The following is a 15,960-nucleotide window of genomic DNA, read 5'->3' on the forward strand; positions in this document are numbered from 1 at the left end:
CAAAGATCGCCTTATTACGACGTCGAATGGTCCGAAGTAATCAACCCCGGAATGCATATAGGGATATGATATCGGATTAGTTCGCCATTCTTTTAAAACTGCCATTCGTAGTTCCTGAGGTTTTGCCTTCTGTATGATACATTTCGAGCATGCCAATTCAACCCTCTTGATGATTGCTCTAGCATCATGTATCGCGATTTTTTTTTTAAAGCATCCAATGTTACATTTGTGTTGCGATGTAGGTATCGTTCGTGATATGACTTTACCAACAGTAGAACGATGTGGTGATGTTGAGGTAATATAACTGGAATCTTCAAACCTTCTTTTTGATTTGATGCATTGTTTAATCTACTTGCTGATCGCAAGACGACAAAATCATCCAAGTATGGCTTTTAATGGTTAATTGTTGATAATCTACCAAGTCCTGCATTTCCTTAGGGTACGCTTTCCATTGCGCCTTTCGATACAGCAGATTTTCGACAAATTCTCTTGTCGAGCAATTTATTATCAAGTCCGCTTTGTTTTTATTGTTTATCCATTTCGATTAATTTTAGAATGACGATTTGGAAGTCTTCTGTGGTGTGAAGTGCGATAAATTCCTTTAGTTCTTCATTTGTTGTTGAGAACTTGCTTATCGGCCATTCTGTTTCCGGAAATTTCAAGAATTCGGGTCCGCTATACCATTTAGAGTTTTCTTTAACTTGTTTAGTAATCTCATCTGCTGGATTTTTATTCGGTGGTACCCAACGCCATTGTTCGATAAACGTCGATTCCAATATCTTACCGATTCGATTCAAACCTCATCACCTGCATTAAGTCAATTTCTGGATATCTCGAAATTCTTCCATAGGAATCTTTGCGCGTGTTGGTCGTTCTTCCTGATGCGCACTTGGTGGAACATTTCATTTATGTCACCACATACAGCTACCGTTCCTTCCCTTAAGCGAATCAAAAATTAAAATCGCAAGCTCAGCTTGTACTAAAATTTTTGGGCTTCACTCGAAAGTAAATGTTAGGAGCTTAAGAACCCATAGTTTGGAAGAGGTAGCGGTTAGTCAGTTTCAGAGAGTTCGCGGAAAATATCCGTAAGTCTCGGGCGTCGATCCGTAGACAGTTTAGTCAGTTATCGGATAGTGTACGAATAGTAGCCCGTCAATCAGTTTTCAGAAAGTCGCGAGTCACGGTCGTCATAGTTTAGAGCGTAGCCATTGAAATTTTAGAACGAAATGAAAATATCATTCATTGCGCGATCAACAATCAAAAGAAAAAGGTTGTTCTCGTGTTAATAATCGTTTTTCAAGTAGTACCATTCCGTGTGACGTTTTGTGTCCATTTTAGTTTTAATGGCTCAATGTTTTCTTCACGCTGAAGCTCTTCGGCCATGGATTCATCTAGTAGTGTTAGCGATAATCCTGCGTCTAGAAACGCGTAAGTATCAACAGTAATCGTCCCGTTTTTTAATGTGACGGGTACCACTTGATATAAATAGGCAGAAACATAAACGGGTTTCTTTCGTAAATTGGTGCCATTCTTCGATGGATGCGTTTTTGATTTTTTCGCAGCTTCTTATGTGATGATTTTCGTTGCAATACACATACAGTCTTTATTGAATTCGCTTTTCGTCGGGCTTCGTTGTTTTGTTGCTTCGCTTGTTTCCTCTTTGTGCGCATTCATTCTGGTGTTGATTCATTCATGAGTCGATTAACTTTTCCGTGAGGCTCAAGCCACCGACTGAAATCCTCTAAAGTTAGATCGGGTCTCCCAAATATTTCTTCCAATCTTCCGATCATTCGCGGTACGTTATCAGCATTCATCATCAGCTGCTGTACTCGCTTATATGCCTGGCCCTCCAGGACTTGTTCTAGACGATTCACTTACCTAACCTAACAGCTATAGTCCTGGGGTGTTCTTTGCTGTATCAAGCATACGTCTCCACATAACTCGGTGCATGGCTGCTCGTCGCCAGCCACTCAAGGCACGAAAGCTTCTGAGATGACCCTCCACATGATCGATCCATCTTGCTCGCTGCGCTCCTCTTCTTCTTGTACCAGTCGGATTAAATTTAAGAATCATTTTCACTGGGCTGTCGTCCGACATCCTTATCACATGCCCAGCCCATCAAAGACGTCCAATTTTAGCTGTCCGTACGATGGGTGGTTCTCCTGGCAGCTGTTGCAATACGTTATTCATACGCCGTCTTCACGTCTTCCATCTGCACTCCGCCATAGATGGTCCTCAGTACCTTTCTTTCGAAAACACTAAGGGCGCGTTGGTCCTCTGCCAACACAGTCCAGGGCTCGTGGCCATAGAGAACAACCGGTCTAATGAGCGTTTTGTAGATGGTCAATTTCGTGCGGTGGCGTACTTCTCCTGATCGACGGGTTTTTCTGAGTCCAAAGTACGCACGATTCCCTTCCCAAATACGTCTATGAGTTTCTCTGTTGGTGTCATTATCGGCGGTCAACAGTGAGCATAAATACACGAACTAAACCTCAACCACTTTGATATCATCACCGTCTATCCACATTCGTGGTGGGAGGCGTAGTGTTTCTTCTCTAGAGCCTCTTCCTCCTATGTATTTTTTTATGCATTTATGGCCAGTCCGATACGCCTAGCTTCAGCTTTCAGTCCGATGTAGGTTCCCGTCTTCTCAAGGTTACGTGTCACAATATCAATATCGTCAGCGAAGCCAAAAAGTTGTACGGGCTTTCGAAAGATCGTGCCACTCGTGTCGCTCCTCGCTCTTCGAATCACATCTTCCAAGGCAATATTGAGCAAGATACAAGAGAATCCATCACCTTGACGTAGCCCTCTCCGAGATTCGAAAGGACTATGTGATTCGTGGTGGCGCGTGCTCCAGTAAATTTCGCTTGGTACGGCCCTTCGAATTCTTTAGCTATTGTTGATAGACGACGGTAGAGGATTTGAGAGAGTATCTTGTAGGCGGCCGGCGTTCAGCAATGTGATTGCGCGGCAATTACAACAATCTAGCTTATCGACCTTTTTGTAGACGGGACATACCACTCCATCAATTCATTCCTGCGGTAGAATCTTCTACTCCCAAATCTTAGAAATCATCCAGTACAGCGCTCTAGCCTGTACTCTCTGTATTTTGTGCTCCGCCATTCAGATGCTCGTCATAGTACTGCTTCCATCTGTCGATCACCTCACGTTCGTTCGTGAGACGGTTACCACTGGTATCTCTGCACATTTCGGCCTGTGGCGTGTAGCCTCTACGTGAGCGGTTCTCCTTCTCATAGAACTTCCGTGTGTCATTTGCGCTATTTTCGATTCGTTCCAGCTGCGCGTGAAATACTTGCAACAAAGTTCCTGCAGTGCTACGATATCAAAGCTGCGGATTTTATGCTCATCATGCAGCATTCGGTCGTATACTGAAAAGTAAAGCGATTTGCAGTTTCATGTGCCAAGCTTCCAATCATAGTCCTTTGTTTGTTGCGTAGGTCTTTGCCGATTATTCCGAGTCGTATTTCTATCTTGGTCGTACGTAACATGTTATTTTCGCCGGAGGGCCTCGCTTGTCGAACTCAAATTGAAGAACTCAACACATTAAATGCTGTAAACCTCTTATGGGTACCCGGTCATTCTGGTATTACTGGAAATGAATTGGCTGACGAATTGGCTAGAACTGGAGCAGAGACCAGTTTTGTCGGTTACCAATTAGCTGGAAAAAACACAAGATTCGATCTTGGACAGTGTCAACGCATGCTAGTCATTGGCGAATCCTAGAAAGTTGTGCCCAAACAAAGGCATTTTTACCAGATTTAAATTTGAAAACATCTAAGAATCTATTACATTTCTCTAAGCAAAATTGCAGTATTCTGGTCAGAGCGCTGACTGGGCATTGTAAGCTAAACTATCACATGGCTACTATTCAGCGTGCTGAACATTATTCGTGTGATCTTTGTGAATCCGATTACGGAACTTCATATCATTTGATATGCAACTGCCCAGCATTAACGCAACTACGCATGAGAATTTTTGGCTTCCCGTACATGGATGAACATAGTTTCAGGAAACTTAAGCTAAGGGATATCCTACAATTCCTTGTCCAATGTGACAAAGAGCTCTAGGTCGTGGAGATTCTTGGTTTCCTAGGAAATCTCGAGTCGACCCTGCGATTTAATTGAACTGTTTCTGAAATCCCCCATCCCACACATCCTTCCTTCTTTTCCTATCCTCGTGTCAGCACTATTTAGAGTCCCACACTGACACAAGGACGGTAATCAGTCGCTCCTACCATGGAGAACAGACGCTGTTTCGAGCCGCCCTAATATGGGGAACAGACGCTCGGGTAGGCTCGCTCTCTGTAAAGAGAAGGCAAGCCCCCCCACCCCCTTCCTTGTTAGCATACGACCAAGGTCCCATCGGGGTTGGTTACCCGATCTTTATTATGGTAGCTCGTACCCCAGCCGGCACCGCGGGGAGGTAGGGATAGGAGTTACTGGACAGAAGGCTAAGAACCACTTTGGGGCCTGAATTACGCATTGTGCAGTCGTTTACCAACCTATGAACTAGACTGAACTGTTTACAAAATAAAAAAGTTATGTTATTTCATACCCAAAGAAAGTTTCTTATTTTATTCAAAATAAAAAAAATATTTTTGAATATATAAGTAATATGAGAAAGGCATCATTACACCAAAGCAAAGCCTTGTAATTACATTCCTGTAGTGGAATTTGACCTTCTGTTTCAACAGACTTCGCAGCCGATTCAGAACCATTGCATGGCTAGTGCTACGATTCTACTGACACTACGAATCCTTCCAGGTCGGGGCTTGAACATACGACAACTGGTTCCTAAGACCAGCGCCCTATGCATTGAACCGCCAACCCGGGACATCATTACACCACTAGGATTAAAAAGGATTTTTTAGATTAGCATCACTCTTCTCATACAAATGGGCAACGCAAATGTCAAGCGCTTGGTTTGAGAAATTATGCCGAGTATGTAACATAAACATTGAAGCATGCTTTTGTGAACTACTACTACTACTTGGGCTCGTTTGAAAGCTACTGTTGGGCCATTGATCAAGTTCGAAGATCAAATGGCTGTGACTTTTGGTTCCGGAGATATGATTGTATAAGTGACGTAACCGACAAAAATCGTGCTATTTGAACGCGCTCAATTCTCTCAGAGATGGCTGAACCGATTTTAACAAACTTGGGCTCGTTTGAAAGCTACTGTCGGGCTATTGATCAAGTTCGAAGATCAAACGGTTGTGAGTTTTGGTTCCGGAGATATGATCGTATAAGTGACGTAACCGACAAAAAGCGTTGTATTTGAACGCGCTAAATTTTCTCAGAGATGGCTGATCCGATTTTAACAAACTTGGGCTCGTTTGAAAGCTACTGTCGGGCCATTGATCAAGTTCGAAGATCAAATGGTTGTGACTTTTGGTTCCAGATATATGATGGTATAAGTGACGTAACCGACAAAACACGTTGATTTTTACCGCTCTTATATATATAAGGGTGCCAAAATTTTGGGATCAACTCTATTTTCGTAAAGTTCTAGTGCTCAAAAGTTTAAGCACCTCGAAAAAAGCCTTCATGCAAAATTTGACCTAAATCGGACATGCTTAAGGGGTGCTGCCCGGTGGTAAAGGTTTGACAATTATCGATCTTGAAAAAGCACCATAGGGGGGAGTACATGAAATTTCCAAAATCGAAAATTTTTTTTGATGCCAAAACTCTTAAAACTGCATAAAACATCGAAATTTAGTGTCATCTCAAAAAAAATTTTTTTTGAAAAAATCAACTTTCTGGGACTTGAAAATTTTTTCTAAGTCCCAAAAAGTCGATTTTTTCAAAAAAATTTTTTTTCGAGATGACACTAAATCTCGACGTTTCATGCAATTCTAAGCCTTTTGGCATCAAAAATTTTTTTCGATTTCGAAAATTTCATGTACTCCCCCCTATGGTGATTTTTAAAGATATATGAAAATTCCACTAAGTGGACTAAGAAGGGTTTTGCCTTTCTCTATAGAAAGGTATTAGAATTGCTGGAAAAACCGACTTTCGAACGGAGCCTCGGAGACCCATAGTGTTATATACCATTCGACTCAGCTCGACGAGATCGAAAAATGTCTGTGTGTGTGTGTATGTGTGTGTGTGTATGTGTGTGTATATGTGTGTGCACTTTTCGAAGACATTTGAACGCGCTCAATTTTCTCAGAGATGGCTGAACCGATTTGAACAAACTTGGACTCGTTTGAAAGCTACTGGCGGGCCATTGATCAAGTTCGAAGATCAAATGGCTGTGACTTTTGGTTCCGGAGATATGATTGTATAAGTGACGTAACCGACAAAAAGCGTTGTATTTGAACGCGCTCAATTTTCTCAGAGATGGCTGAACCGATTTGAACAAACTTGGACTCGTTTGAAAGTTACTGGCGGGACATTGATCAAGTTCGAAGATCAAATGGCTGTGACTTTTGGTTCCGGAGATATGATTGTATAAGTGACGTAACCGACAAAAAGCGTTGTATTTGAACGCGCTCAATTTTCTCAGAGATGGCTGATCCGATTTTAACAAACTTGGGCTCGTTTGAAAGCTACTGTCGGGCCGTTGATCATGTTCGAAGATCAAATGGTTGTGACTTTTGGTTCCAGATATATGATGGTATAAGTGACGTTACCGACAAAACACGTTGATTTTTACCGCTCTTGTATATATAAGGGTGCCAAAATTTTGGGATCAACTCTATTTTCGTAAAGTTCTAGTGCTCAAAAGTTTAAGCACCTCGAAAAAAGCCTTCATGCAAAATTTGACCTAAATCGGACATGCTTAAGGGGTGCTGCCCGGTGGTAAAGGTTTGACAATTATCGATCTTGAAAAAGCACCATAGGGGGGAGTACATGAAATTTCCAAAATCGAAAATTTTTTTTGATGCCAAAACTCTTAAAACTGCATAAAACATCGAAATTTAGTCTCATCTCAAAAAAAAATTTTTTTGAAAAAATCAACTTTCTGGGACTTGAAAATTTTTTCTAAGTCCCAAAAAGTCGATTTTTTCAAAAAAATTTTTTTTCGAGATGACACTAAATCTCGACGTTTCATGCAATTCTAAGCCTTTTGGCATCAAAAATTTTTTTCGATTTCGAAAATTTCATGTGCTCCCCCCTATGGTGATTTTTAAAGATATATGAAAATTCCACTAAGTGGACTAAGAAGGGTTTTGCCTTTCTCTATAGAAAGGTATTAGAATTGCTGGAAAAACCGACTTTCGAACGGAGCCTCGGAGACCCATAGTGTTATATACCATTCGACTCAGCTCGACGAGATCGAAAAATGTCTGTGTGTGTATGTGTGTGTGTGTATGTGTGTGTGTGTGTATGTGTGTGCACTTTTCGAAGATATTTGAACGCGCTCAATTTTCTCAGAGATGGCTCAACCGATTTTAACAAACTTGGGCTCGTTTGAAAGCTACTATCGGGGCATTGATCAAGTTCGAAGATAAAATGGCTGTGACTTTTGGTTCCGGAGATATGATTGTATAAGTGACGTAACCGACAAAAAGCGTTGTATTTGAACGCGCTCAATTTTCTCAGAGATGGCTGAACCGATTTGAACAAACTTGGACTCGTTTGAAAGCTACTGGCGGGCCATTGATCAAGTTCGAAGATCAAATGGCTGTGACTTTTGGTTCCGGAGATATGATTGTATAAGTGACGTAACCGACAAAAAGCGTTGTATTTGAACGCGCTCAATTTTCTCAGAGATGGCTGAACCGATTTGAACAAACTTGGACTCGTTTGAAAGCTACTGGCGGGACATTGATCAAGTTCGAAGATCAAATGGCTGTGACTTTTGGTTCCGAAGATATGATTGTATAAGTGACGTAACCGACAAAAAGCGTTGTATTTGAACGCGCTCAATTTTCTCAGAGATGGCTGATCCGATTTTAACAAACTTGGGCTCGTTTGAAAGCTACTGTCGGGCCGTTGATCATGTTCGAAGATCAAATGGTTGTGACTTTTGGTTCCAGATATATGATGGTATAAGTGACGTTACCGACAAAACACGTTGATTTTTACCGCTCTTGTATATATAAGGGTGCCAAAATTTTGGGATCAACTCTATTTTCGTAAAGTTCTGGTGCTCAAAAGTTTAAGCACCTCGAAAAAAGCCTTCATGCAAAATTTGACCTAAATCGGACATGCATAAGGGGTGCTGCCCGGTGGTAAAGGTTTGACAATTATCGATCTTGAAAAAGCACCATAGGGGGGAGTACATGAAATTTCCAAAAACGAAAATCTGAATCAATTGGTGTCAAAATTAGTATCCAAAATTATTTAATAAAAGTATGAAACATATTTTCATGAGACTGTTAAGAAAGGCATTATCACACCACTAGGTGGATTAAGAAGGGTTTTTTAGATTAGCATCACTGATTACAAATAGGCAACGCAAATGTCAAGCACTAGTTTTGAAAAATGATGCTGACTGTGTGACATGAAACACTGAAGCATGCTTTTGTGAACTACTCGAATCAATCTGAATCAATTGGTGTCAAAATTAGTATCCAAAATTATTTAATAAAAGTATGAAACATATTTTCATGAGACTGTTAAGAAAGAAGAGAAAGGCATTATCACACCACTAGGTGGATTAAGAAGGGTTTTTTAGATTAGCATCACTGATTACAAATAGGCAACGCAAATGTCAAGCACTAGTTTTGAAAAATGATGCTGACTGTGTGACATAAACACTGAAGCATGCTTTTGTGAACTACTCGAATCAATCTGAATCAATTGGTGTCAAAATTAGTATCCAAAATTATTTAACAAAAGTATGAAACATATTTTCATGAGACTGTTAAGAAAGAAGAGAAAGGCATTATCACACCACTAGGTGGATTAAGAAGGGTTTTTTAGATTAGCATCACTGTTCTCATACAAATAGGCAACGCAAATGTCAAGCACTAGTTTGGAAAAATGATGCTGACTGTGTGACATAAACACTGAAGCATGCTTTTGTGAACTACTCGAATCAATCTGAATCAATTGGTGTCAAAATTAGTATCCAAAATTATTTAATAAAAGTATGAAACATATTTTCATGAGACTGTTATGAAAGAAGAGAAAGGCATTATCACACCACTAGGTGGATTAAGAAGGGTTTTTTTATGTGGTTTCGTTTGTAGCTTTTTCACTATATCGGCTATAAAAATAGCCGCATACAGAATTTTAATGTTGATTATTTCATTTTGGATTTGCATTTCATTGAAAGAATCTTTCAATATGCTGTAAGGATTCGTTTCTAGCATTCTGAAGGACCAAATTGTGGATCTCACTACGATATTAAACACTGTTCGGAACATTTCCCTCGAACGATTTGTTGTACAGCAGCATATATTTTGTTCTCTTCCTCAGAACGCGTTCTGATTGGCTGGTGTTGATATGGGTCAAATGAGACGGGTTTTTCAATAGTGTACTATTGAAATACTTCAATGCTTTTGCTATACACGTTTAAGTTGAAAAATTTCGATTCTATTGGTAGTTAGATTATATAAATCCTTTCACAGATCACTGAGCTATGAGCATTAAAAAAAGAGAAAGACAAACGCGCCTTATGAATTATCCTCTTTGATACTCGTTTATACCAAACATTTCAGAAAAGTTTTATTTTGAATTATTTGAGATTATGTCACAAAACTGAAAATTTTATCATAAAATTGTGATCATATTTCCGATGGCATGTAGAAAAAAATATGTTGATTCGTTAGATACAACAATAGATATTCACGATCAAAAACTTATCACTCTCTCAGAGTGTAAATTTTGAAAAGGCACCCCATAGTGAAGTAAGTAGTATTCACGACAAAATAACAATCGATTAGTTGTACCAAATTCTAACTAATTGAATTCATAAAATCAAGTAATTTTCTGATAGAATTGGAATCACAGGTAGTTTCGTGTAAGACTTAACGAAAAATAAATGTTAAATGGTGTTTAAACTGTGGTAATTCGCTTGCGAACATGTCTGTTCACTGAACGAAACCCTCAGATGAGTTTTCATGCTCTGATTGTGATGGAAACCATAAATCCATTTATTGACAATGTACTATCATACCTTAAAATTCTTATCTGACAAAATCCGGTTGAAAACCATTAGATGTACATAGCTACAATAGCCATCTCATATACGAATATCATTACTTAGAGTGAGATATGTTGTCTATGTTTGATGGGTGAGACGAAAATAGGTAAATAACCTATGTATGATATTTTTTTACTTGGCAGTAATATTAAATGCTTACGCTGACGATAACTCGTTGTTCGTCAATAATGAAAATGACTTGAATGCAGTAATGCAAATTTTTAAGGATTTTTACACTATTTCTGGAGCAAAACTAAACACTCGAAAATTGCTGCCCCCAAGATTGGAGACATTAATCTAACACCACGTAGTAACTGGCAACAGCTGCAAAACACTGTAAAGATCCTAAGAATTTACTTCGCTGCAGATTTTCATAATATCGTTGAGCAAAACTGGGTCACCGTCCTACAGGGCTTCCAAAAATGTATGTGGATTAACAGCCCATTACCATTGTTTTCAAAATCAATTAAAAACTTAAAAATAATCAGAGAAAACCTACAACGTGACTGGACACAAATATTCAAAAATACACTAAAAAACTAAGTTCTCTTCAAAGGTCTATATGGTTTACGATCTTACATCGTAAAGTCGTCCCGAATGAATTTCTTCATAAAATGAACAGCTGACTCAAACTGCGATAACTGTCCTGATGAAATAGACAATATTGAACTTTTTTCATCTTTCCCAGTTTAGAGAAAACGAACTCATCTGAACTTTTCAACGAAGCATCTCAATAACATCAGATCGACGGTTAAGAGATCTACGAAATGATGAGTGGATCTACCCAACCTTCAAGCGACAGCCCCGACTTACCCGAATATACTTAAAACTTTCTCTTGGACGTTATGCTATGTGATAAGTGTCCCAACACACGAGAAGAATATTGAGAATTATAAATTTTATTTGAAATGTAGCATAGGTATTAGAAAACTGGACAATAAACATATTAAAAAAATAGTAACTAGAAAGTACGAGTTCTTCAGAATAAACTATCCGTTGGTTTCTAGCCAGTTCTATGTCCGAATGGCCCAGCTAGTCTTATGTGAGATATCCTTCTACAATCGGTCTAGTTCTAGCAGATCAATGTTACATTTATAGTGAACTCAAACAAACTTTGATTTATATCATCTACGAATAACAACCAGGTTTTCAAACAATGTAATGATTAATTAAATTCGTTCTATATTACACCAGCTGAGAATTATCCGGCTAGAATACAGATCTCATACCAAAAGCAATCAACTTCAAAACCTGATCGCTTCGTAAAGAATACGATACTATTATTTTGGGAAATCAAAAAGTCGTCTTGTACTAGGATATTCTTAAACCACATGTAACTGTACGGGAAACAAATGATGAAACTGAATCAAGAAAAACGGATAACGCCCAGAATGATCGTCGAGATATGAGAAATTCATTTTGCAAAGGAACAGGCTCCCTGTACACAAAGCGAAAGCGAAAGGTTCCTGTATACACTGCGACAGATTCAAAACAATAAATTCTTTTACTCACCTGACGACCTTGTTGTGGTTTCATTGGTATCATGCCATGCCTCTAGAATAAGAGTAAAAGTTCCCTGAAAAAAAGAAGATTTTTTACAATCACAACGATGAAGTTTTTCAACCAGACATACACAGAAATCCCAAAAAATATAAAGATCGTGGTTTGTGGTCAGGTCTTTAGGTTAATTTTATATTATTTGTATTATTCTCTATTGAAGCGGCTAATGAAAATTTTTCTTTGTTTTTTGGAATAATTTGTTTTCTACAATAACTGTTTTCAAATTCACAATTAATAAATCACTTGATAAAGTGTTCAGTTTTTTTTATTTTAAAGATATTTTGATTCAGGTCTATTTGCGTACAAGCTTCACGTGGCCGATTTTTTAAATAAAATTTGTTTCGTATTGGATCTCGTTGCCACCCTTTTTCTAGGGGAGGAACCAGGAATTAGAGCTAAGTCGCTCAAGTTGCATGTTCCATTAGATATTTAGAGATTTGTGCCTTGCCGTGGCGTCTCATCGATTTTCTAATGGAAAGGGAACTGTGAAGTAGGTGACGTGGGAAAACAACACAAAACATAAAGAAACGAATCGTTCCAACCCCGAGAGGATTTAGAGATTTTACAAAAGTAAAACCATTCTGTATTCCCGGAACAATGCAGAACGATTCGCAGTATGTATGAGCAGAAGTAAATTCGACACCCCATGATGGATGCCAAACAATCTGCTAAAACCCATTAAGCTCAATACAGAAAGAATTCATTCATTCCAAGAAGAGCGATGACTACAGCTGCTTAACACATTGGGTGAGAAATGATAGAATATCCTTTAATTTTATCTCTGCATACACAGACTCAACCATGTATGGAGAACCAAAATCCCGGATATGAGTTGCGTCAATGCGGGACAGTTATATATCAGATGATATGAAGTACCGTAATCGCATTCACACAAATCACACGAATAATACTCAGTACGCTGAATAGTAACCATGTGATAGTTGAGTTTGCAATGTACAGTCAGAGCTCAGACCAGAATACTGCAATGATGCTTGCAAAATTGCAGTAGACATTTTGACATTTTCAGATTCAAATCTGGTAAAAATGCTTTAGTCTGAACAAGCTGCGCCAGAAGTTGGCATGTTTGGATGCAGCCCAAGAACGAATCTTCTGCATTATCCAACCAGTTGATAGTGGTAAAGCTGGTTCAGGACCAACAAAATCATTCGTTGCACTAGCTCTAGCCAACTAATCATCCCATTCATTTCCTGTAATACCAGAATGGAAGGGTATCCATAAGAAGTAAACAGCACTTGAAATGCTGAGATCTTCAATTTGAGTGCGATCACTAGATTCGAACTAAGAGCTTTTAAAGCATCCTGGCTGTTGGAACAAAAATAAATTCGGCACAGCAGTAGGAGTTGTGAATGCTTCTGTCATCGCCATTAGGACCATCCTTTGGAGATGATTTAGCTTTGACTGAAGTGTCGCAACTTCTCCTTTCTGATATCATACAAGATTATTGCTTTCTGATATCATACAAGATTATTGCTAGCTAAAATTGGTCTAATAATAGTTGTGTAGATCTAATGAATGTACACTGAAGTCTTTTTTATGCGAGTTTACGTGCCGCATAAAAACTATAAAAGATTGTAGATAGAGTATTCCAGGATTCTCTGAACACCAAGGGGGTGAAAAGTTACGCGGACTACCAAGGGTACCATGAGAAGCGGGAACGCTACATTTGACTGACTATATCTTAGCCGTTTTAGGACCGATTTCAAAACTTTTTTCACCGTTAGAAAGATAAATTCATTCGGAATAATATCCATTTGAAACGATGTAAAATCGAATATTCTATGCAAAGTTATTATGAAAAGTTCCAACTAAAGTCTGTTGAAAAAGTGGGAATGCTTACATTAGCTGGCCATATCCAGTGTTGGTGATAGCCGAAAATTTGACAGAAGCTGATCGATATTTATCTGTATTGTATACAACATTTTCAATCCGGTAGAAGATGCTACAAGAACTCGAGTCTCTCAATGCATGGACCGTGAGAGAATTGTTCTACATTTCTTCGCTCCACTTCATACTCTGAGTACTTCACGGCCCTTAAAAAAATACAGTCTTATAATGACTGGTGCTGTGTGGAATTTACCAAGAGAGAATAGCAAGTTGACAATTATCGCAGAAAATCGAATCGATAATTCGACTTGACGATTCTCATACCAGGTTTCAATATATCAAAACCCTTGTGTGGACCATTCACAGACTTTTTCATAGACACAACTTATACAAAGGTTATATACACATAGTTAGAATAAGCAGCAACTGTAAAATGATTCTATTGTAATTATCCACTGCCCATACAGAATCGGATCGCGAAACGAGAATAAGCGACCGTTTGTTGCTTCAGAGAGAATCCCCTCAGCAGCGAGCTAACGTTTGATTCTCAGACAGGTCATCGACAGAAATTCGTTCTCGCACTGGTGTCTATTCTATGTAAAATGAACCATGGCGGTTTTTTGTTGCTGCGATGATCCGTCTCTCTTCGATGGCACTGATTGAATCGTGTGAAAAGTTTCTAGTGAGTGTTCTTTGTTATAATAAAAACCATCATTGGCCATATCTTAGCTGTTAGAAGTCCGTTTTTGAAAATTTGTTTATCATTAGACAAATACGTTTATCACAACATAAATGAAACAGAAAAGTTTTACATTATACTTTGTTAATGAAAGTTATGATCGAAAACGTAACCAAAAGTTCAAGCATAAATTATCGAAAACTTCGTATTTTCGACATATCTTTAAATTCAAAGCGACGACATATGCATATTTATATACTAATAGATTGCATTTGACATCAGCTATTGGTTTTAGAAGAAATCAATTTCAACTTTACTGAAAATATCTCGTAAAATTCGATATTTTCACAGAAATTTTAGAATATTAGAAGAAATCGAAGAATACTAAATACATCTAAGCATTTTTGTACACCAATCAATTGAATTTGATATCAGCTATAATGTACGGGAAGAAATAGTTTCAAATTTACTAAAGAAAATCTAAAAATTAGATATTTCACAGAAATTTTGAAATTATAATAAAATTAAAACTGTTTATTTAAAAAATAGGTGTGAAGGAAGCACCGTTGTCCTTTGGTGTAGTTGTCACCTTGTCCAGTTTATCACATGGCTTAACGTAGTGAACAGCTTTTTGCAATATTGACATGTGGCCATCTGATTGTTATGGGTAACAAGTGATTTGCACGGGATTCTGGTATCCTGACCCAAAGTCACATAAGAAGGTACCTGCCTCTTCAAGCGCATGCGTAACAAACGTACGCCATTTAGAATACCAGGGAAAAAATTCTTACACTTTTCTTTTTCGATAGAGAGAATCTCTCCATATTGGGACATAGTTTTGCGAATATAAGGATCGATGACGCTTGAGGGAAGATCATGCACACTCACTTCGATAGCACTATCTTCCATGTATACTAGAATGTTGTACTTACTTACTTACTTTTCGTGCTCCCCATAGTGCACATTGTTATTGTCTTTTACGAATTTAAATGCATCCAACTCTTTATAAAACTGGATGTAAACAACATTATTTGTCTTATTGAATTGAAGTAAATGCACACGTTTAATGTGCTCTTTATGTTAAGCAATCTTTCAAGTTCTTGTATCGAAGGTCGAATTTTGCACTGCCTGAAGTCAACAATAGTTGTATCGTTCTATTGTTCACTACACAACACTGTACTTGGTTTCTTCCGTCCCGAACGTTACCGGTTTTGTTTTATCGACTGACTTGGATGAGATGTGAAAGCGAACTGAATTAAACCTGTTTGACACTCCAATTAAACTGAATTAAACCTGTTTGACAAATCTCCAGAAATTTTTGAATCTTAGAGTTTTTTATGACTTAACTAAGCACGCATTCAAGAATGTTCGTGTACCAACCGACTAAATTTCTTTTCAGCCATAATTTCAAGAATTTATATTTTATATCTACCAAAAATCTAAAAAAATCGATATTTTGACAGAAATTTTTAAAATTAAAGAAGTTTTAGGCACTGACGTAAGTGCACGTTTAAGAAATTTCGTTAAAGTTTTCGATTTTAATATATTGGAAAATGTAAAACAAACATCTATGATCTCATTTAGGGGTAAGAAAATTTGTGCTAGGGAACATAACCATTTTTATTATTTTTACGTTTCGTCTTTAACTCATCAGTGCAGAGCAGTTCGTTTCGGGTTGGGGTTCAATGCATAGGACGCTGGTCTTACAAGCCAGTTGTCGTATGTTCGAGCCCCGACCTGGAAGGATTCTTAGC

The 15,960-nt window shown here is 38.3% G+C and overlaps 1 protein-coding gene across 6 annotated transcripts in view; it reads right to left on the minus strand.

Annotated features, from left to right (window-relative positions):
* The window catches only part of LOC131436956 (neurogenic locus protein delta), a 250,535-nt gene that overhangs the window by 73,922 nt on the left and 160,653 nt on the right, over positions 1-15,960 (minus strand). For all 6 annotated transcript variants that reach the window (XM_058605963.1, XM_058605962.1, XM_058605961.1 and 3 more), the window contains one exon: positions 11,635-11,698. In XM_058605963.1, the coding sequence (XP_058461946.1) occupies positions 11,635-11,698 (64 nt within the window). The remainder of the gene's footprint in view (positions 1-11,634; positions 11,699-15,960) is intronic.

Source organism: Malaya genurostris, chromosome 3, assembly GCF_030247185.1.
Source record: "Malaya genurostris strain Urasoe2022 chromosome 3, Malgen_1.1, whole genome shotgun sequence".
Lineage (NCBI taxonomy): Eukaryota > Metazoa > Arthropoda > Insecta > Diptera > Culicidae > Malaya > Malaya genurostris.